At 41.6% G+C, this 24,657-nt stretch overlaps 1 protein-coding gene across 1 annotated transcript in view; it reads left to right on the top strand.

Annotated features, from left to right (window-relative positions):
- Window positions 1-22,884, top strand: part of fbln1 (fibulin 1) — a 42,555-nt gene extending 19,671 nt beyond the window's left edge. The window contains exons 15-17 of the mRNA XM_008411135.2: window positions 4,823-4,968; window positions 6,805-6,945; window positions 22,313-22,884. Coding sequence (XP_008409357.1) covers window positions 4,823-4,968; window positions 6,805-6,945; window positions 22,313-22,452 — 427 coding nt within the window. The 3' untranslated portion in view covers window positions 22,453-22,884. The remainder of the gene's footprint in view (window positions 1-4,822; window positions 4,969-6,804; window positions 6,946-22,312) is intronic.
- The last annotated feature ends 1,773 nt before the right edge of the window (window positions 22,885-24,657 follow it).

Below are 24,657 nucleotides of genomic sequence, written 5' to 3'. Positions count from 1 at the left end.
AAGAGGAAATGCAGCTGTGCATGCAAATTCTCCAGTATTACATTCTGGTATATTGTTAAAAAAGAAAAAAAAGATTATTTTTAAAGTCACCAGCATCTGTGTAATTTATGAACGGAAATCCCACAACTTAAGTTGCTTTAGAAACAGCAACAATTGAATTAGCTTTAATAGGTTTAACATTGTTGCTATGTGCAGCTTAATCAACGCAAACACCTTCATATTTACCACTTATAAGACCAAAGTGACCAGATTACGTTCGTAAACCAGATCGAACCTAATGCATTGCTACTCCCACACCCCTTACTGTCAGGCACCACATGTGTGTCTCTCTGCAGCGGTTGTTTTCATGCACATCTTTTTGGCTTCCATCGCATTTAATGTGAAATGCAAAGGTTTCCACTGCGGCTGCAGACCCCAAAGCAGACAGATAATCCAGAAGCAGGCAAAGTAAGTGACATGAGATGGGATGCAGCGGCAAAAGAAGGAGCCAGGTGGAAGGGGGGAGTCATGAGTATAAATTCTCTGACATGGTGCGAGGCTGCGGCCCAAAGCCTGCGGCTTTTATTAACTGTAAATTCAGACGTCCCTGGGTTCCTTCTGTCCAGAGCCGTCGGGCCTGCGAGGATGCACTTGGTTCCTAGCAGGGATATGCTTAAAATGAGAGCCCAGCGGTGCACAGGTCCCCCCCTTTTCACCTCCTCCCCACCAGACCCCCCTCCCCTCTGACATTGAGTTATGGAGCTCTGGGCTCTGGCCGGTGGTCTGAACAATTTGTGGTGCGGCAACATCACCGCACACAAAATGAATGATGCCCTGCAGTGTTTGTGTTGGGACGTTATCAATGTGCCGACTATAAATAATAATTACCAAAAAAACATGGGGCCCTAAGCTTGACCAGAGCACTTTTATGCAAAAAGTCTGCTTTTCTTTCTGGTCTGTAGGTATTGGTTTTTTGTTGGGGTTTTTTTTCACCCCTCGGCTGAGCCACGTGAGGCGGGGGAGTGCCAACAAAGACGTGCATGTGTTCATGTGGCTGAAAGCATATTTGCATGGATGAGTGTAAAAGTGATCGGCCAATACAGACATTTCTTTTCTATGTTTGCCTTGAATCACTTCCACCCGCTTTTAAAGTGCCCACCTGCATGTTCGGTGCATTGCAAAAGCATTCAGAATTTTGAACGTTTCTGAATTTTATCACATTCCCGCCACAAACTTCAATGTATTTTATTGGAAATTTATGATGTGGGTCATGCAGAAGTAAAATGATAGATTATATTTGTTGTTTTAAAGGGGCAGTATTATTTAAAAAACATTTTTTTTAGCTTTACATTATGTTACAATTTTACTCCTTCATCAAAAAACATGCCTGAAGTGTTGTTTTGGTTCTTTCATGAATGTTTCAGAAATACTTTAATCTCCCGTGGCAGCCAAAAATGCCTGGTTGGACCTAGCACCGCCTTTAAAGCACAGCTCCTCCTTGGAGTTACAGTCTAGTTTCCAAGCTTCTGCCTCACACAGCAACCCTATCCTCTGACTCCTCAACTCCGCTCCTTCAGACTAGCCAGCAGCAATTAGCAAACTGCACATCTCCTGTGCTCGTTATATGAGCTACTTATCATTGCAAAGCTGGAAAAACATTGTTCAAGTAGCGATGTGGTGACTTCCTGGAGGCGGAGTTTCAGAAAGAGCACGAGTTTCTTAGAGACAGAAGCCCAATTTCAAGGCGTTAAATTACTAAGTCAAATTTCTTATATCATATTTGATGTATGCACCATTTTTATAACTGGTTACTTGCTTGTACTATAAAATGATTCTACGTGCCTGCCTCTTTAAAGATAAAAATAACAAAGCTGCTTTTGTGTTAGCTATCTTTCCTCCAAAAAAATCAAGTGCAACCAATTGCCTTCACAATCCAGCCACTTTGTATGTGAATCTCTGTATAGATCCAGCTGTTCTGTGAAAGAGTTCAAGGCTCGCTGGAGACTATTGGTGAACAAATGGCATTGTGAAGAGCAAGGAACACAGCCGACAGGTCCAGGTTGAGGTTGTGGTGAAGTTTCAGGCAGAGTAAGGCGATAAAACGGTAATCCAAGCTTGGTTCACTCCAACATCTGAAAATAGAAACCATATGGTACAGCTGGAAACCAAGGCAGAGCATCGATGAGAGAAGCAGGCAAGAGGGTTGAAGTTAGCTCACTAAAAAAAAAACCTTAAGATTAACATAAAAAAAATAATTGAAAGGATTCAAAGCAGTGGAGGAGTTTAAGTATCTGGGGATCTTGTTCACGAATGAGGGAAGAAGGGAACGGGAGATCGACAGGCGGATTGGGGCAGCGTCTGCCGTGAAGCGGGCGCTGTACCGGTCCGTCGTGGTGAAGAGAGAGCTGAGTCAAAAAGCGAAGCTCTCGATTTACCGGTCGATCTACGTTCCCTCCCTCATCTATGGTCATGACCTTTGGGTCATGACCGAAAGAACGAGATCATGGATACAAGCGGCCGAAATGGGTTTCCTCTGCAGGGTGGCTGGGCTCTCCCTTAGAGATAGGGTGAGAAGCTCKGTCATCTGGGAGGGACTCAGAGTAGAGCCGCTGCTCCTCCACGTCGAGAAGAGCCAGTTGAGGTGGCTCGGGCATCTGGTCAGGATGCCTCCTGGACGCCTCCCTTGTGAGGTGTTTCGGGCACCACCCACCAGGAGGAGGCTTCGGGGAAGACCCAGGACACGCTGGAGGGACTATGTCTCTCGGCTGGCCTCGGAACGCCTTGGGATTCCTCCGGAGGAGCTGGAAGAAGTGGCTGGGGAGAGGGAAGTCTGGGCCTCCTTTCTGAAGCTGCTGCCCCCGCAACCCGACCCCGGATAAGCGGMAGAAAATGGATGGATGGATGGATTCAAAGCACTTGTGTCGGTTCAACTTAATTTAAGTTTTACTATTCACTATAGCCCAATTTAATATAAATGAGCCAATCCAATTAATATACTTTAGTTGATTAGGATGAACACAAATTTAGTTTAACTTGTTTAACAGTGGTGCAATTGCACTACTTAAACAAGTCGATCCAATTAATGGAAATTAAGTTAGCCATTCAAATATGTTTTATGCTGAAAGATAAGGAGCTGCAGAGACACCCAGCTTCTAAACAGGACAGCTTTAGAGCGCCAGATATTTTAGATCCAAGCATATTAGTGTGGCGGAATGGTCCAGTCAAAGTCCGGACTGAATCTGTGGCTAAACCTGAAAAATGGCTCTTCACAGACAATCTCCATCCTGTCGAGTTTGATTTTGGCCCAGTATATACAAAGTTGGCAGAGAAAAACTTCATAATACTTATAGATGTGATTGGTTCTGAAGTTTAATTTGTGAAGCATTTTGAAAGTTGTACATTGCTTTCCTTCCACTTCACATTTGGCCAGTATTTTTTTGTCTTTTTGTTGCACTATCATACAAATTCCTAATGAAATACGCAAATTTTGGTGTGAAGGATAAAAAAAAAAAAAGAAGAATAAAAAGAAAAACTACCCTGAATATTTTTGCATGGCGCTGCAAGGAGTGCCTCTCACAGTGGGGGTCCGTTCACTCTTTGCCGTCTTCTCATAAATCCACTCCCTACCTCAGCAGCTTTCACCTCGTCCTCCAGAGCCCCGCTCAGGCGGCGGTGTTATAAACTAGTAGAACATTTTGTGGGTTTGGCCTGGACCAAAGCAAAACTTGGACCCGCCCGCTAATTGCTAATTACAAGCCCCTACAGTGCCGGCTTGACTTTCTGTCGGAGGGGCTCCTCTCCGCGCCGCAGCTCCAACTGGGCCCGGCCGTTGGAGCTGCGGCGGGATGGGTCCCCCGAGGAGCACCGGAGATCCACAGCCCCGTGACTCACATGTGGCTGTGTGACCGCCCGTGCGCATTAAATTGACCCGTACATGGCAACTCTCATGTTTTTGTAACCCAATATAACCACAGACTGACATCTCTCCTCTGTGAGGGCCAACCGTGAGCGGCCTAATTTAACATCAAGGCGTCTATTTTTTTTTTTTTTCCCCTTTAAAACTTCCTTGCTGTTTCACAGACAAAGTGTTGATTTATGAGGGCGTTAATGTGTTCAGAGCATCTCATGAACTCCTCTTGCAGCAGACAGGAAGTGAAAAGCGATGTTCCAGGTGGCGTTGGCGTTGGGAGCCTCCACTGTCTCCGACCTGTCACTGATTAGTCTGTGGAATAAACAAAGTCCTAAATAATAGGATGAGAGCGGCCCCAGGGGGAGAGGACGGGGAGTTGTCGAGTCATGTTGCTCACAATTTAGGAGTCTTTTAGAACATTCCCTTGCTACATAAATCCTCCTCAGGAGATTATCTGATGTGAAGCTGGGGATGCTTTGCAAATCCAAATATTTTTCCTGAGCAGGTTGTGGATCATTCTTTGTGAGCGCAGTAATTCATTTCCCACACAGCGTGACACGGGGCATCAGAAGAGCATCGACGGCGGCGCAAGTCTCCACAAGCTATAAAGTCTGGCTGTAGCACGAGCTGTTGGCCATTCCTGGTTTATTATTCTTCCTAACCGCACGGATTTTGATTATTCCTAACGCTGAGGGCTAAATCCAGCACCCTTGCCGTCTTGAACAGACAGTGTTTGTGTAGCAGCCATGGAGGGAATCCCACTGAGTTCTTGATTATGTAGTGGGCAGAACTCTTCGAGTAGCTTGTAATTGTGAGCTTTAGAGAGCAAAGGTATTTTGACTCTGAAAACTAGAAATAGAAAGCACCTAAAAGTCAGAGGGCCTTCGGTGTTTGTGATTTTTGTCGGAGTGTGTGATTTATTCTCTTCTTTAGAACTCCGACGCTCGAACGATCTGACACAGTCCGCTGTATAAAATCCTGTCAGCCCAACGACATCGCCTGCATTCTGGACCCCACGCTCTCCGTGGCCCACACCTTCTTCTCCTTGCCCACCCTCAGAGAGTTCACAAGGCCAGAGGGTAGGTTCACGTTCATCTCTATCTTTCCTCCTGCTTTCTCTCTCTTTTTTTTTTTTTTTTTTTTTTTTGCAGGGTCCGACAAGTAAAACAAACACCAGAGAAGTGCAAAAACTTGAGAAAAGGTTCTGTATGCTCAACTGAGATTAGCAGTTAGCATGGATTCCCGTGCGGCATGCATCCGATGTCGTGTTTTTTTATGTGACCAATCCTTGATAAAATTCATCTCAGGTCCCTATAAAGAAAATTCAAACAGGCCCAATTCAATGCAAATCTGTTCTGTCCTATTCATTCTAATATAATCTACTTTAGTTAGATTACAACTCCATAGAGAGTCTAGATTAACACAACTCACTCCAATTATAGATTGTCCAGCTCAATGTAATCAAAAGCATTTGCACACATACAGATTTTCATACTTTTGATTTTGCCACCTTTAAACGTCACAAGATAAGGCAACCTGATGATAGCATTTAAGATAGCTTTAGCCTTTTAGCTCATTTTTTGACAAAAAATGAGCTAAAATAGGAGATACGGTGGAAAGTGGCCTCAAAAGAATTTGAAATTTGCCAATTCACAGTCCAGAAATAGTCTACAAGTTGAAGATTTCAACTGCTAATATGTCAAGAACTGACTCCAACTAATTTCACCATTAGTTGGAAATTAATGGTGAAATTAGTTTCACCATTGAAATTAATTTCAATGGTGCAAGACAGCATCTTGCAAGACAGCATCTTGCAGTCTTGCAGACTGCAAGATGCTAAAAAAAAATCTCCAATATCAATGACATGCCATCACACATCCTGCAGCAGGTTTTTATTTCTCCTGATTTCAACATTCATGGCCCTTCAGTCACAAAGACACTGCATTTGTTTAACCATCAATCAAGGAAGAGGAAACCGTTGAAGGACAGATTTTGTTGGCCAGAGAAGGTAGAGGTCAGCAGCCTTTACAATCTAAAGACCCATTTTTGCCCCGAGTCCAGCTGAATAAACCTAATTTGGAACCACAAATGCTCCATGCCCTTTTGAATTATAGCTTGTAAGTTGCAATAAATATCTATTCATATTTTTGATTTAAAAAACCACTATTTTATTTTAATTTTTAGGTTTAAAAATAAAACAAAAACATCATGTAACCTTTGCAAAAAGATACTGGATGCATTCTTCTGTTAGATGTTGATGTGGAAAATTATGTAAAAAAAAAGACATTTTTCCTAACATAATAATCAGAAAGATGGAAATGTTATTGGTACTTTTAGTATCATGCTCTTGTAAAAAAAAAAAACAAATGTAAATTTCCAGCATAGAGCTGTAGCAAGAACAAAAAAATAAACAACAAAAATTGTTCTACTGTTCTAAATACTATTGAGGCCCTACCCTAAACAAAAAACATGTTCAATTTAGGTTCCTGGTCTTTTTCAGTTCATGACTCCATCTTCTCCAATAAAAAAAACACTGGCAACCCCTTAGCTGAGAGTTAGTGTCATGCTGCCTGAATAGAAGTAACCACTGTAATCATTTGCAGACGGTGACAGCTGACAAGCATCTATTGGCCCGCATGCAGTGCCTGTCTAAGACATGCCCAGTGTCTCAGAGAGTTAAGCTCTTGTCATCTTTCATAAGCTCCACGTTGGGGTGTAAAGGACTGAAAGCACTTTAGTTGAGCAGCGGTACTGAAAAGCTTCAAACTCTGTGTGACCCTCTCAGTATACAACAAAACACAGACCGCAGCATCTTTCAGTATATCATGTGGTACAAGTCTGGCAGAAGAACCCTCATGAGGATTTAGGTCCTAAAAGTGATTTTATTTTTTTTGTCCTTGATTATCTTCTAACAGAAATCGTTTTCTTGAGAACGACAGTTCCGGCTTACGGATCGTACCACTTAGGTACTTATGACGTCAAGTTTGAAATCCTAGAGGGCAACATAGAGAACGCCTTTGACATCATCAAGCGAGTGGAGAATGGAGTGTATGTGGGTGAGTAGATTCACACAAAAGCAGTTTTGTTATGTAACATTTACCGCCCTCTGGCATCTGTGATCAGACGCAGCATTCTGGTTTTCTCAAAGGAAGTAGTTTTTCTTATTAAAAGTAAAGTTATACTGCCTTGCGCAAGCATTCACAATGACTACTTGAACTTTTCAGCATACTGTCATGACAGACTTCAAGAATCTTGTAAATTTAGATTCGGTCCCCTTATTTAAAAGGGGTGTGTTCAAACTAGAGAAGGATCACACAGTGAAAGCTCCCTGGTAAGGTTTGATAGGGAGGTCTGGAGTTGAGGGTCTGCTGGACAGTCAAACATCAGGTTCAGGGGAAACAGAGTGGCTTTCGTTCTGGTCGTGGAGCACTGAACCAGATCAACTGGGAGAGTCTTAAAGTAGAGCCACTGCTTATCCACGCTGAAAGGAGTCAGTTGAGGAGGCTCTGGCATCTGGTCCGCGTGCCAGCAGGAAGTCCAACTCGTTTCCGGTGAGAGTTGGCCTTTGCTAGAGGTTCCTTTTGTCACCAATTCTGTTCCTAACTTTAATGGACAGAGTTTAGTTGCAGCCAAGGTGGATCGCATCTTGGCTCTTTGCAGATGATGTGGTGCTACTGACTTTATCAGGCCGGGATCTACAGCTTTCGCTTGAGCAGTTCACAGCAGAGAGTGAAGTGGCCTGGATGAGGATCAGTGTCTCCAAAGCTAAGAGTGCCTTCTCTGGGTTGGGGAAGAGGTCCTGCCTCAAGTGGAGAAGTTTAAGTATCTTGGAGTCTTGTTCACGAATGAGGGAAAGCGCCTCTGCGTCACTGCAGATGCAGAACCAATCCGCCTATCGATGTCCCTATGTTCCAACGTTCATCTATGGTCACGAGCTTTGGGTAGTGACCAAAAGTGGCCAAAAAGAGTTTCCTCCTCAAGGTGTCTGGCCTCTTCCATAGAGATAGGGTGAGAAGCTTGGTCATCCGGTCTCCCTTGTGGAGGTGTTCCAGGCCCGTCTCACCAAAAGGAGACCCATATGATGACCCAGGACACGATGAAGGTATGACTATCAGCCGGCCTGGGAATTCCTTGGGATTTCCCCAAAGGAACTGACCCAAGTGGCTGGAGAGAGGAAAGTCTGGGTCTCCCTGCTTAGGCTTCTGCTCCCGCGACCCCGAATAATTGGAAGACAACTGATGGATGGATTTAGTTTTCTTTTTTACAGTCTATTGTTTCTCTGTTGAGATGCAGGGAGGAGTTGGTTGTGCGAAGAAAGTTCTTGTCTCTGCAACGGATGAAGAGATTGGCTGTCAGTTAGCACATCTGCCTTTACGGAGCGGGAGAGGAGACGAGGAGGAGTGGGGTTATATGAGGAGAAAAAATGTGGCTGTCACCGGGTGAATGCTGGATTATGAATGCACGCAATTCTTCCACACTTGTGAACTTAGAGAAACAGATGTGCGCTGATCAAACACGCCCAAATTTATAGAAAGAGGTGGGAGAAAAATAGCAGTTGGGGGTAATAATTCATACAGATCTCTGCAGATTTTATAATTGTACGCACTTATTTCAAATGGCATGCTTTGTTGGAATTCACAATGGTGTAATTCGGCGTCAGTAATCGGTCTATCCATTTGGGTGTGTGTGTACATAGAAGATCTTGCTTAATTCCCTGTTTATATTAGTGCTCAATTTCATAGACAATGAGTGTGTGTGTGTGCGTGTGTGTGTGTGTGTGTACAGTGGAAGGAATGCAAATAAAACGGCAGGGAGAGAAAGAGACACAAAATGAGACAGTAAGACAATGAGAAAATAAGGAGAAAAAATCTGTGCAGAAGTAATCCTGCGACTCTTTGCTTCATGTGGTTGAATGCATTGTTCCATTTCTTCACGATAGGCCTCAGTGTCTCGCCGAGCATTAGAGCACTTAAACTGACAACCACATGAAAGGCCTGTTTTTTAGGAGCCGTTTTTCTCCCGAACCCATCGTTTTGCTTATTGGATGCAGCTTGGTCCGTGTTAGCAGCAGTTCGCTCATCACACCTCTAAAACCCAAAGGCATCCCGGCTCACTGGAACCTGAGGTCACTGACTAACTTACTGAAATGTGTAGTGGTCATGGTGTGATGATGGCGCCTCTTTCTGTCTTTCTCTTTTTTTTTTATTTTATTTTTTTATTTGCGCCGCTGGTACTTTGGCCTGCAGACGCTAGTGTTGCGTAACCATTGTATGAGGCTCGCTGATGTGTCACACAAGGAAGCTTAGTTTCCAGCGTCTACAGTGACTCCATCGGTTGTATAACGGTTTGGTGGGACGTGAACAGCAGCAGACATTCAGGCTCCAGTGATGAACGTGTGTCGGCTCAAACTACCGTCGCCCATTCATTTTGTCCCTCTTTTGAGATATTAAAAGTGTCAAACGAACCAATTAAGAATCCAAAATATGTGCTGCTGGCTTTTAAGAAAAGTTCTCATTAGATAATTTGATTAGAAGATGCAACTTTTTCATATTTTTGTTACACTGCAAATGATCTGAGAATTTTATTAGGATTCTGTGTGACAGAAGAGCACAAAGTAGTGCATGAGAGTGAAGTAGAAAGAAAACGAGGGTGCATTCACACCAGTCCCGTTTAGTTTGCTTTAAAAATTGAGTTTATGATTTTTTTTTTTACATATTTGTTAAAATTGTAACTAATTTGTGACAATATGATATGAGGTAGATAATCTGTGAAAAAACTGAAGCTCCTCTACATCCTCCAAGCTTTTATTGCCGTCTGCATAAATGCACCGCTCCTGGTAAAAAGACAACCAATCAGAGCCATGAGGAGGGTGTTAGCGCTGTCAATCAAGCTCCTGTATTCGCCATTAAAAGTGCTAATGGCAAAGAAACAACTTACCCATACTGGAAAACTATTTATCTGCTGTCGTCGGTGGCCATGCCAATTAGCTTGAGCATTCATGACAGCCACTATATTAGGGTGATTGACAACACTAACACCCTCCTCTTGCCGCTGATTTGTTCTTTCTGATGGAGCTGTGTATTTCTGTAGTTAGCATGGGGAGACGGCAGAAAAGCTCAATTTTATTCAGAGATAATTTGTCTCATACTGTCACAGCATAGTGACTGTTTTAGCAATTATGTTAAATGAAGTACAATCCTGGTGGAAAACCTTTAGCAGCTTAAGCATACAGTCAGAGCTACTGTAAAATAGTTTAAAAGTAAATTAATTTGACAAAATGTCACAAAAATGGAGTGTGTTTTCTTATTTATTAAGTGATTTCTAAAGTCAACTGGTTGCTCAGATTTTTCTAGAGGCACCAGAGTAAAGGGGGCTGAATACAAATGCGTGCCACTTTTTCAGATGTTTACTTATAATTATATATTTACTTATAAATTGCTGAAAGCCATGCATTTTTTAAATTCCACTTAACAAATATAAGCTACCTCATGTCGGTCACATCCTGATTACATACGCTGAAGTTTGCGGTTGTGAAGTAAAAAAAAAAACAAAACAAAAAAAACCAAGGGATAAGCACACTTTAGCAAGGCACTGTACTCAAATCACCACACACAAGTGCAGCTCTGGCTGAACGCACAGCCCAGCGGGAGAGCCACACTGTTATTTCTCAGTCCAGGCCCATCCGTCTCTGGTTCATCTGGATGACGAGCCCCAGGGCCTCGCGCATCTGAGCAAACACCACGGTCTCTCAGGGCTTGGCAGACACCATCGTAATCTGATCAAACACCTACTATTTCCCCCGACAGCCGCAGTGGTGTGGTAGCGACGCCACAGGATGCCTTCAGGTAGAGAGCCAACGACACACACAAGGTCTGCCACAGTTAGACTTTACAAGAGAATAAACAGAGGTGGTTCGAGCACCCAAACATTTAATTCAAGTCATTTCTCGGATGGCTACTTTTGAGTTTTACTTGAGTAAAAATATGTTGTAATAGTGCTATTCTTACTTAAGTAAGAGTAAAAAGTGCATTTGGTAAAAAGGCGACTCGTGTCACTGGTCAAAAAATACAATAATTTAATATGTCAAAATTACATAATCGGACAGACCAAAATACAAAGTAATGTAGACATTTTGCTGTTTTAATGACCAAAATGGAAATAATTAATATAAATAATTACAAAACAACAAAATCAGACAAAAATAAATTATTTTCAAAATCAGTTTCTTTCGATATGAAACTGCTGGTCATGTCTGTCTCTGGTGAAGTTTTGGTTAAGACCAGTTTGTTCTTCGCTTAGTGAAGTTACTTGCAATGTGTAGAGCATCCAGACTGTTTACTCAAGTAAAAGTACGAAGCACAGATAGTAAAAAGTATGCTTTCTCTGAAATGTTACTCAGGTAAAATGCAACTAGTTACTACCCACCTCTGAAAATATGTGACGAAGGGAACCCATAGAAACTCAGTAAATGATGAAATGCATTGCTCATGCTGAAGCACTTTTAATTGGGGGAAGGTTGTCTGAGCGGAGCTGATACAGGGGATGATTAACTGCAGCAGTCAGATGCCGGATTAATACGCCGGCTCCCTGATAGCCTGATAGAATAAATCCTCATATCTCTCTGTTTTTACTGCCTTCCATTGAATTACACACATCTTCCCTGTCTTTAAACGTTAGAGTCGGCTCGATGAATACGCCAAGCATCACCGGGGCTTTGGATTTATTCTATTTTTTTCCTTTTTCTGCTTTGATGGGAAATTGTTAATATCTTTTTTCATTTTAACTTTACAAAGCGCACATACGAACACAGCTTCATAACTGGTTTCAGCGTGTGTAAATCCACTTTATAGACAATCAAGAGACAACTGTGAAATCACACAGACAGCATGCTTAGTCATCCATTGGATTTCTCTGAGTAACTCCTCTTCATGAGCGATTGTCACGGGAGGACTTTACTGTGCAGTTAATCTTTGCTGTGTGGGAAAATAACTGTTTTTATTATGCTGTCCTTTTTTTGTATCTTACTGGAAACTGCACATACTACAAAGCCCCCGCTCTTTTTGTTGTTTTTTTTCATGCGACACACATCATGTGGAAGAACTGAACGTTTAAGACGGCATCGCTAAATTCTGATCATTTTTCATACGCCGGTGCAGATGCGCCTCTGCGGCTGATTTGACGGAGCGCTGATGAAAGCGAGCTCGATAAACAAAGAGAAGAAGGAGCTCGGTCCAGGTAGTCATCGTCCAGCGGCGCGGCCGACAGCAGCGGGTGGAATGTGAGCTCTCAGTGTGAGACGTGACTACTTTCTGACCTACTGGAGCTTTTGGCTCCGAGACGGTCAACTTCTCTGGTCTAGGCGGCGGATGAATCCCAACAAGGCTGCGAGGGGCCCACCAGAGAGCGCCAAGCCCATGAGGAATACTTGTTGAGCAGATTTATGGGGCTAATCAGAACCAGGGTCTTCTCCACCCAGCGATTCCAGTCGCACACGCTGTGCTCCTCCTAACCTCCTGCGGCCCTCAGGGTGGTCCGCCACAGTCAGACTTACCGATGAACAGATAACCATGCAGAGACGTTGTCGTCGTCATAGGGACATACCACGTACGCAACATGAACACGAAGTACATGTTACTTGCAATAAAACTGTCTCCGTAAGTGATCCTGAACTATTCGTCTGCCCGAGCTTTGTGGGATCTGTTTCATTTAAATTCATTGTTAAGTTTTTGCTTGCAAACAATGAGTTCTTAGAAAAATCCCGTCTTGTTTGGCTAACTATTAAATATAATTTTTTTGCCCCCTTTTCTGCATATTTCTCATGTGACGTGACAAACTCAAAAGGAAAGTTCCTTGACAGCTCATCAACTCGTTGCTTTAGTCCATTTAGTTGAGAGTCCAGTAGAGTTTACTGAAGAGTCCTGATTCAAAATGTGGAGAATCAGTTTTTTGTCTTTTCTCTATATTCAGGCTATTTTATACTCCCAATTTGTGACCTACATGCGCTCACTCTCAACACACCATACCCAAAGTGAAACATGGCGGTCCAGTGGTGGACGGTGACTTTCATCTCCACTATATTTCTAGGAAGCTTGTCATTACGCGTTCCTTTTTTCTCAGCGTGGCCTTGTTGTCCGCCGTTGATGGTTTTCTTTACTCAAATGCAATTGGCCATACGCTATGCTCCTCACCAGAATGGGAGCTAATCACAGTCGCCGCTCACACCTGGGATTTGTAATTACGGCATCCTCGAGCTCCCGCTTTCATTCACACAAAACTCGACAATGGGGCCGGTTGGAGAAACTCAAGCAGAGAAACCAGTGGCCATGTCGTAGCTCGATGTTTGACGTTATTAAGTTTCTGTCTTAAATACGGTATTGTAGTTGCCGTTAATTATAGTTGTGAGGAGAAAAAAGGCTTGTTCTTTTTTGTCTTCTTTTGGGCCGTGGGATGTGTTAAGTAATAATACAATAAAGAAAATAGTGTCAAGTTTTTACAGGTGGCGTAGATGTCTTGTATCAAAGTGGTTCTACATGTCAGTATATCACTAGGTGGTTTCAGTAAGTTACAAGGTTCTGTAAAAGGACTCAGAAACAACAATACAGTGATGGAATAATGTTAGAAAACATAATTTGTACTTCTGAATACTGAAGTATTTTGAAAGGGTAAGTACTTAAGCACTTAAACTGGAGTAAACTTTTGAGCGAGCAACTTTTACTTGTAATCCAGAAAGATTTGGCCACGAGTATCAATATTTTCACTCAAATACTAGAGTTAAGAACTTTTTCCATCACTGGGAGTGACAGCATTATGCAGTGAAGACGTTCTCTTCTTATTAACAATAAAACTATTCACATAACTCGCCATCATACATTCCTTATAATTTTCCCGGTCCTCTCAGTAAAGCGGGGGATGGTTTTCTTATTATTATCTGCAACAAAATTGTGCACATAGCTCACAGTGACGCATTTATCTTCCAAATATGAACTTTAATGAATCAAATGAAAACATTAGTCAAATGCTTTCAAACAGCATGTTCTCGAGTTTTGTTTAGACAGCCATTAAAGCTACAAATTTATTGGAGCTTACTTGCATGCCTCGTGTGTGACACACCAAAACTCAAAAAGACTGTGCCTCCGCAGCTCATCAGCAAGTTCATGCTTTGCTCCATTTGCAACATTTTAGAAGACTTTATTAAAGACGCTCGATTCAGAGTGCAGACAAAGCAAGTTTTTCTTTGGCTGCCATTTTTCATTCAGGCTATTTTATGCCTCCGAGCTATGGCTTTGAAAGGTTGCTTGTGTTGCTGCGGAAAGGTTGTGGTAAAGATAATGGTGCGTGTTATGTCATCTCAGCTGCTCTGGCCCACAGCTGCTAAAAACTGAATACCCAAGAAAAGAACATGTCTGTGGCCTTTAGGCTACTGTTCACCAGTGATGTCACCAGTCACTGTCCAGCAGCAACCCACGAGCCACTGAAGAGATCAGTGACGATGACTCTCTGTTAATTGACCTTAAAATATCAAGCCACATGTGTTGGCCTTACCAAGCTGGACTGCACATGCATCCCACTTGCTCTCCACAGTGGTCAGCGCTGTGTTTGGATAGCCTGACCTAACCGTCCGTCTGTGTAGCAGTGAAAAGGTTGTAAACACAAGATCTTACCCCAGAGAGGCATGAGGCCTGAACGTAGCTGGTCAGGTTGCTTTGCCTGGAAGTTTACAAAGATTGTTGAGCCAACCTCAGTGAACGATTATCAAAACTGAAATGTGATGGTTTTCTAATGGGGAAAGCTTTATTTTTAAGACTAAAAATAAAACTTAATGGAGGCGGTAGAGGCAAGCACTAGTTGGTTGTCAGTGAGACTGAACACAAAGTGATGAAAATTATAACAAATCTTTCCGAATGATAAATTGTCCCAGGAGTTATTGCGATAAATGATAATGTTGCTTTGAGACAATTTTCAAGCAATATAATGGTAAAGGCATAATAATGCAAGAACACATTGTCAAAGATGAATAAACTTTAAATTTGAATGAACATTTAATACTGCAACTGGAAGACATTTTAAATATCCAAAATAAACAACAGAGGAAAACAAATAAATGATTTATGAGTCATATTTTTTCATGTCCTTCAAATAAAGGGCTAGTTAGGTCCAAAACACCAGATTGAAGACTGTTGATGTAGATGGGATGTAGACAGAGCAAAGGCTTGAGCAGCTCAACCTCTCATGGCCAGCTAAGAAGGTTGGTGCCGACAACTAACTCAACCATTAGTTACCTAGCAATAACAAAAAGTTAAGGTCACATCAATAGTTTGGCAGAATTTCAAATATTTAAGACAACAATCAATAATTGTCGATATACACCGATATGAAACGCTTATATTGTGATTATCGCTCAGCCCTGTTAGACCACATGCCTCTTTATTGGGGATGTACCTTTCCAGTACAGGTCGAACCTTTTTTGCCTTCAGAACTGCCTTAATTAAAGGTGCTAAGCTTAACATTCAGCAAGTCGTCTTCGCTGACTTTACAAATAAATTAACTGAGTTGCTGTCGTGTGATTGGCCGACCTGCCGTTTGTGTGAATGATGAATTGAACTGTGGCACCTAATAAAGCAGCAGACGTCAGTGAAAGACGCTGAACGCATATCACTGCAGTGATGTTAAAGTAAACCATTCAAGCACTTCTCCACCAACTTGGCCGCCGTGGACACACCGTCGCGCCGTAGCCAATGTGTCATTAAACAATACTGCGGCGAAGTCAGTGCATGCTTTTCATTTGTTTCTGGTGCGAAACCCATTCATTTTAGATTTTCCCATCCACTTTCTCGCCGAGTTGTAGAAACCAAGAAACCCTGAAATTGAACTGTTTACATGTAAGCCTTCAATACTGCAGACCTTGTGGCTATAAAGGATGACAAATGCCTACTGGCATTTGTGAGGTTGTCTCAGCTACTCACAAGCATTTATTTGATTTTTTTCTTTTTTCTTCAAAGCGAACAGATGGATTGTACAGCTGTTTGGTGGTGGCTGTTAGGACCAGCGGAGTCACCTTTTAGCCCGGTGGTTGATATCTCAGTGAACGGGAGGCGGAGCGCAAACTTTTTCAGGACTTCAACTGTAAACGTCTCCTCAGACGGACCAGGCCTGAGATTAACTTTTAGAGTTTTCATGGTCTCCACGGGTTTATTGGCTTAAATAAGGCCCCTGTTGTGTGCTAGCTAATCAAAGTGAACCTGTTGTGCGTGGCCTTTTGACTTTTCATCTGGTTGAAATGCTCAGGATGGGAGTGCGGTTGTGGTTTCGCCTCAGGTTCGCTTTGAGCACAATGAGGCCCAGCTGTTAGCTGATTCTTTCCTCTCATTGAAGACGCCGTTCTGCTTTTGATGGGGAAACCGTACAGAAACACAGAGTCATCAAGTCAGGATTCGACGAAAGGCTTCCAAAAGTTCACGCGCAACGACTTCAGCGTCAAAATCTTTCACGTTGAACGTTGCGAACGACCAAACACTTTTCACCATCAAAGCGAAAATGTTCAATGCACAAACCTCTGTATTGTTCTAATGCCACTCGACATTGCAATAACTGTGATTGGCATTTATGCATCATGCTACGCCCTATAGCAAACAAAATTCAAACAGTTTTGGGGTTTAAGTCTTTTAATTTCCCCCCACAGCTTCAGAGGAAATCTGGAGCAGTTAAGGGGCATTATAACAGACTTTTTGTTCATCGGAGAACACTTATTACGCTAATTAGACCACAAAACAAATTTACAAAACACTAATAGGCCTCAGACACATTCCACATATTGCTGTGTTTAGAAATCCTTAAGAAACATTAGTGTGGATATAATGTGTGCCTGTATTTTGCAAAGTGTTTTCTTATGTGGTTAGATTGTTTAGGATGTTTTCATAGAAACACTCAGCAGGAGTTTTGGAGGAAAACCTTGTTGACCCTGATTAACAAGTGCTCTGCCCTCATTAAGCATCAACCAAATTTACCCTCCGCATAATTTAAAACATTTGAATCGATTCAACAAATAAATACTGAACTTTGGAACTTCGCTAATAATTTGCTTCTGTCGACTCACGGTCGCACGGCATCTCCACTGGCTTCAGTCGGAAAACAACCTCTGGACTTAAAATCCTACCTTCCCCTGACGGTCGCTTTCAGCTGGTGCTTACACAGACCTGAGACCTTTTGGATCACGTCGAAGATTTGGAAACAATAAAACCTCGGGCACGTGCCTCTACTGTCAATTGTTGCCATGCAACCGCGTTCCAAAACACCAAAACAAGGGAGGTAACGCTGGTACGAGGGGGCCCCAGCTCCCGCTCTTCCCTACGCCTATCGCCACAATCAGCTGAATTTTCTTGCTTGCCCTCAGATCAAACTCGGAGAAGCGAAATAAAATGAAGGAGCGAGAGCGAGAGAGAGGAGAAGAAAACAGTTCCAGTTCCGCAAGTTTATCCTTCCTTGAGTTTAAGAAGGATTCCTGGAGGAATGCCTTCATGGCTGTATTGCGTGACTGCGACTGCTCCTTTCCATCAAACACATGGGATTCATTTACCCTTGTGGGCCACAGTGATGGTGCCACAAACACCAGGCCCCCGCAGGAAGGGAAGAGAGGGAAGGCGAGGGAAAAAAGGCAGAATGAGTGGGTGGGGGATCCATCGTTTTACAATGCCAGTGTCCCAAAGGACGTCGTGGCTGGCGCGTTACGGATCATCGTTCCCCTTGTTGTGGATGACAACCAAATGTGTTTCGCTTCTAGTTTCAAAGTGTCACAGAGAGAAGCCTCGTAATTCTGATGAATGGAGGCAAGCGATTGCTCGTCATTTTTTATCCACGCCAAGTTCAACTATGGAATCATGCATCTTACAGTCTGAGTGATTTTACTGACTCTGAATAAATGAAACAGAAATGACAGGAGGAAGAAGAAATAGGGTGTTGTAAGGTGCAGTAGAAGAACATGTGAGTGGTTGTGTTCAAACAGGCTAGAGCTGAAATGTCACCAACCCTGTGCAGGAAAAGGCCTGCTGACAGCCTGCATAAACACTGACACCCCTCACCCCCCAGCCCCCACCCTGTCCCGTAAACGCATGTTCACTTAAAAACAGCACCCAGTGAATTCCTAGGGAATTCAGTAATGCTCTGTAGAACTGTGTTTATTCTATCATCTATTTTACTTTTGACTTTAATGCGTCTCTGATTTGTGAGGTTTTGTCATAAACATTTCTTAAAGATCATTAGGGACTCACTTTAGTTCTTAGCTCATCTACAAGAAGCAGAATTCACAATAGACTTAAAATTAATGTGATAAGTTAAAAAAAATAAAATTATTTTTTTTGGCCTTTAAATCTTATAAATCACCAGATTCCAAGTGAACTGGCTAACAATTTACGGTCCTACATCTACTTAGTTTTAAAAGGGGTATTATTCAAAAGCTTCAGAGCTACTACTCTGAGCTACTTCAGGAATTCCTCCAACATCTCAGTACACACAACCCATCCATTAAAGTCAAGTCCACTACCAGCGTTAAAGCGGTTGACTTCCTGGACACCACCACCTACAAATCAGAACATTTTGACACAACACACAAATTAGATAAAAAAGTTTTTTTCAAACCTACAGATACACATGCTCTCTTATTCAAAACAAGCCACCACCCAAAACACACCTATGCTGGCCTCATTAAATCTCAACTTTTGAGATTTCACAGAATCTGCACAAAGAAGACAGATTTTGAGGAGGCCACCAGAACTCTTTTTTCGGCTCTCACTAAAAGAGGTTATTCCAGAACCTTCCTGAGAGCATGCAGGAAGAGCTTCTTAGAGTCCAGACCCCCAGATTTGTCACCGATGATCCCACTGAATACAACATTCTCCTCCTCAGCCGGAAAATTCATTCACAACATCAAACAGAATTTTACAAAATTCCAATCCGAAGCTTCTTTGCTTCCAAATTATAAAATAATTGCGACTTATAAAAGAAATAAGAACCTTAAGGATTTCCTTGTCCGCGCTGAGGTGAGACCTCTGAAAACACCCAAGGTCAAAGGTCGGAGTGGGTTCTTCAAACAGCTTCACTGGGTGCAGAACAAATTTAATAACACAATTTTCAAATTAGATCAATCAGGAAACCCCAAATCCAAAAATTGTGTTTACTTAATAACCTGCCTAATTTGTAAGATTAACTATGTGGGTGAGACGGGTAACAGCATCCTTACCCGTTTCACCCAACACAGACACAACATTCAAAAACAAAAAAAGACATCTGGTAAGGATGCCTCCTGGACACCTCCCTGGTGAGGTGTTTCGGGCACGTCCCACCGGGAGGAGGCCTCGGGGAAGACCCAGGACACGCTGGAGGGACTATGTCTCTCGGCTGRCCTGAGAACGCCTTGGGGTTCCCCTGGAGGAGCTGGAAGAAGTGGCTGGGGAGAGGGAAGTCTGAAACTCCCGTCTGAAGCTGCTGCCCCTGCGACCTGACCCCGGATAAGCGGCAGAAAATGAATGGATGGATGGATTATTCAAAAGCAGCTCTTAGGCCCCATCTCAAAATTTAATATATCTGCGAATTTTTTTGTCATTTATTCTATGTGTCCACACAGATCCAGCATTTTGGGAAACCAGAAACAAGAACTTTATTTATTTATTTTTTTGTTTGTTTGTTTTATGCACAAATCAAATATACAGAAAACAAGTCCCAGAGTGGAAACATTTCAAAATACCAGTTTTGTTTTTCAGTGTGTAAATGCGCCCTGTTTTTTTCCGTTAATAAAACAAAAACAAAGCACTCCCATATTATACATTATTCCTACAAAATCAGATCAACTAGCTGGCAGCACTTTCATCCCGCTATCTTAACCCTTGTGCGTGCGAGGACTGAGGCAAACATGGAGGACTGTGGCAAATGATACAAGTTTTACGTGTGTGGGGTCTGTTGGACCCATTTGTAAACACAAGGGTTAAGAGATGGGGTCATTAGGACCCCACAAGCTTTTTACCATGCGCAGTCTGGCGGGGTCGTACTGACCCTGTGTGCGCTATTATGAAGTTTTTTTTTTTATGAGCGGTTTCGGGAACTGACAATCTGACAGGACAAACACCCACCTCCCCACTGTCTGACCGTGACATCTGCTGCACACCACCTAATGCTAATGACAATGGGTGGGTTATACAATTTTTTTGTATGACATATACAACAAGAAAGTCCTACTAGGCCAGCAAAAACAAGAAATACACTCTGTGTTCTGGCTTCCTATGTATGTGCTGGTCTCTCTGTTGGAATAATGCTGTTGGCTGGAGTGAAGAGCACTCGCCTCCAAATTGAGCATACAGGCTTGATCCTGGTAGAATGAAATTGATTGTATCCTTTATATTGTGTTGTTCAAATACAAAAGGTATCTATGATTCTGCCAAAGAGAACTTTATTCAGGATCCTATACATTCTGAATAAAGTTTTTATATTGTTATCTTTTCTACAGAAAGTCTGAAACTGATGGTTGAGGTACAGAAACTTTCAATGATTGCAGAATGATTATCCGTATCGAAACATTTGTGTGCCAATATGATACAAACAGCAGTTGACGCAGTAACTGGAGGATGTCCCTACATACATTAGATAGTTTCAGGCTGATTTATTTCTAACAACCAGATTAAATGGACAGTTTCTCTAAGCTAGTGCAATAACTGTGAGATCATTTTGGCAAACAGAGAACACATTGACTCAATGCAGTTGCAAAACAAGTGTTTCAAGACACTTTTTTTTCGGGGGTGGGGGGGAGGGTGTTAGGAGGGGTTTGTACACAATCAACAGCCTTTATGTAATTTTTTTTCATTTATAAGTTAACCAACTAAACAGATTGTTATGGCAGATTGTTCCAACAACACAAAGGTTTCTGGTGACTGTTCTCCAGGAACCTTTTCCTGACCTCTTGTTTTACCTTCCCTTATCACGATTTAACACAGCAATAAATCCATACATTGGCCTTTTCCCTCTCTCTTTCATACAAATGATTTGGTCCCACACATGAACCGAAGCATACGCGGTTTCACATATGCAACAAAATAAAATAAATTACCTGGTTAATGGTCAGGACATTAAAATACCTATTTGGGTTAGGGAAAAATGCACGACTCTGTATTAAATACCATCGTAGTCGCCAGGAAATAAGGCATGTCGGCACGCGTTCAGAAACCAGTTTGATGATCCCGAGTAGAACATACGTGTTGCACATATTTCTGGTTTCCAGAAATGTAAAACGGAGACCTATTTCTCAGGAGACTGGGCCATGTAATCCACCTTTTAGTTGACGGTGCTGACCTGGAACCAACCTTGCTCACTTGTTGGTGAAGGAGCCCAAACTATTTGTCAAAACCATGTTGCCTAAAGGCACCGGTCTCTGCTTGACATAACGTCTGTGTCATGAGGCGGTGGTTTACGGTGAGTGGATGACGCTGAGACCCAGGTTATGATGAAAAACGATGAATTTAATGACAATGAACTACAACAAGGAACAGCGGGGAAACAACACGAGGAAAACTGGCAGCACGGAGACAGGTGACATCAATTGACAAGGACCCGACGAAGAACACAGACAACAGGGGAGACTAAATACACACGGGGCAATCAAGGGAACGAGACACACCTGGGAGACAATCAACGCGGAAAGACGCAGAGACAGGACTAACAGGGAACAGGATCACACAGAAACTCAAAAATAAACGCATAGAAACACGGATCATGACAGTCTGTGCTGCAAGAAAACATGCCAATCAAAACTGCAAATAACTCTAAATTAGGGATTGGATTTGGACATCTGATGTCGTGGTAGTTTGCTGGTAAATATATCTTGCACTTATAGAATTCGACCTACCATAAAACTGAAGAATCTATTGGTATGGATGACAGGGATTGACACTTGAAGATACGTTTAGGGTATATTCTGAAAAAAAATCAAAAAAAATCTTGTAATGCACCAAGTGGTTTCTAGGACTGTTAAATAAGTCAACTTTTTCTACAGCATTTTCAAAAAGTGGTTAAATATTTGTCTTCCCCCCAAAAAGAACCTGTCTAAAGTCCTTAACACATCTTGGAGTAAGATTTCATCTTTGATTTGACCTAATTAGTTACAAAGTGGCTTAAGTACAACATAGCAAAAGGAATACACTGTGGAAAAGTACATCAGTGTCCAACTTTAAAGTTTAAGGGATTCTCAAAAAACATATATCTTTTGTTATTAAAACAATAAAACAAACACTTAAAAGTTGCAGCGACTCAGATTTACAGTCACTTTTAACTTCAATTAATGACCCAATGCCTGTTTCATAACAGCTTAAGATTGCATGACTGTGTTAAAAAATTAGAAACAACACACTGTTGCCATTAGCATGATAAATGTTTTTGTTCCCATAGGTGTTGTTCGCCTTCTAAAACCTCTTACTGGTCCAAGGGAAACTGTACTGAAACTGTCCATGCGCAACCTGACAACCCAGGGCGAATCTGGCCAGAGCATCATCAACGTTCACATCTTTGTATCAGAGTTCTGGTTCTGAGACCAACACAGAAGATTTTACAACACATATAACAACATCCACTCTTAATACTGTACATGTTGTTGTTGTAAGTTGAAGGCATAACTCAGTGTCAAGGGGTTTAATTGTATGTTTTGACAATGTCAATACTTCTGACTGTCGTTGAGATTAAAGGCCACTGCTTGCTTCTGATGAAAGCTCTGTATTTTGTGGATGACAAATTCGGAATAAAGTGCAGCAGCGTTGGAAAACCTTACACTATGCTGTCGGTATAAACACGTGTCAGAGATACAGATATGCCGTTTGTTTGAAGTGCATGCATGTGAAGAACTAATCTAATAATAATCATTTTCTTACACTAAAACACTTTTTCTTTTTTTTTTCTTTGTCTTGCTAAATGTATTTTTGTATTTAAGCATTTTCTACAGAATAAACACTATTTTATTTACAGTACTTTTGAATTGAATTTCATTATCACTTAAATACATTTGTCATGTATTTTTTTTCTGACAAATTTGAGTCTTTCAGTTTTTCTGGTTTTTAATAAAACACTGTTGGCCTGTCTCCAAACAGAGAATGAACTTTAAGTCCAACCTTACACAAACAGTCTTTCTAATCATAGTTTTCCACAGGTTATATTTTCCCACTTCAACTTAAGTTCAGTTCTGCTTCATTATCTCGTTTGATAATGTTTATAGATCTTAGGCAGCTACTTTCTTTAAAATTTAAACAAAGAATTTTCAACATTTTGAGCAGTAGACATCTGCAAATAATTATTATGGAAAGGTGCAAAATTATCTCTTTCAAGACAAAAATCCATAACTCCTCATAATGGATGCTGTCATAGAAGGCATAAAGACGCCTAAACTGTGGCGCTACCATTCTTTCTTCTCAAAATCCACCACTTTATAAGCTACAGTGTTAGCATAAAGTGTTCCAGATAAAGAGGATAGTAGAGCCTTCTGAAAATAGCTGAAATATTTTCAGCTATAGAAAATATAGCTTTGAATGCTAGAGAAGTTAGCATTCAAAGTCGTGCTACGCAGTTAGCTGCAAAGATGCTACAGTTTTACAAATAAACGTGGCTACTACAAATGCCAGTTGAATATGGCTGCCATCTTGTTTCTCAGTTTTGTTAGTTTTCTGTACTGAATTTAATAAGTTTGACCAAACGGCTTCATCTAGAGAGCTGGCTGCTAATTTTGTTTCTTGATGACTTAGCACTGCTAACTTATGTTCATGTCTAGCTCCAATTCCATTCCATAGACAAACCCCTCTCAGCTATCTCTTTCATACTGCCAATGTAATTTTATAGATTCATAAAAACGCAAGCTACTTTAAAGTTACTTTTCTCAGAGGTTGGGTTTTTATTTAGCTATTAGCCCACAAAAATGTTTTGTCTCAGTCTACACATTTTTAAAGAGCATGTTGTCAGCCAAAATAATTTCTGGATTTTGAGTCAACATTCGGTAGGATAGTGCATTGTCTTCACCAGGTGCATTGCCATGAGAGCCAAAATTGGTAAGTTGAAAGTACTCACATGCCACAATTGATTTTTTTTATTACAAATGTTCAACAATAAACTAAGCATGCAAATTGTTAATAAATTAAAGTATTTTTAAAGGATTGTAAATCACAAACAAGGGGCTCAAACGTTTTCTCCATTACACATAAGTTTTGGCTTAAGTTTTTGGGTTGAATGTCAAGGTGTCCCCCAGAAAACTAGTTAAGCCCAGTGTTAGTGCTTTTATCCAGTGGCCCGCAATGTTTTTGAGTTAAAAAAATGTTTAATGTTGACAGGAAATTTTGAATATATCACTAGGTAATTATGTGTTATTGGAAGACAACATTAACAATACCTATTAACACCAACTATATAGTCTTAAAAAAGGTACACAAAAAAACCCCCCTAAAAAACTATTTTTAGCCTGACGGGGGTCCAGGTAAAGCCTGGTGGCCTGCCAGGCTTATAATATACTGGGGAAAAGCCTGAATGCTTTCTGTTTTATTGGTCTGTATTTTTTTTATATGTTTTGTCTAGTTTGAGCAAGAAGAACCAGATATGTTTCAATCTTTCTATAGAATCATATATTTTTCCATGTTTAATGAGTGCATGCACACAAATCCATTTTTGAGTAAAAGGTTAAAGAATATGCAAACAAATGTGCCTTGTGAAAATGTTACAGGTAACATTATTGGTATGCGATAGTAGAGCAGGAGCAGGAA

This window comes from Poecilia reticulata, linkage group LG6 (genome assembly GCF_000633615.1).
Source record: "Poecilia reticulata strain Guanapo linkage group LG6, Guppy_female_1.0+MT, whole genome shotgun sequence".
Classification (NCBI taxonomy): Eukaryota; Metazoa; Chordata; class Actinopteri; order Cyprinodontiformes; family Poeciliidae; genus Poecilia; species Poecilia reticulata.
Note: the sequence above shows the minus strand (reverse complement) of the source record. Positions and strands in the feature narration are given on the sequence as shown.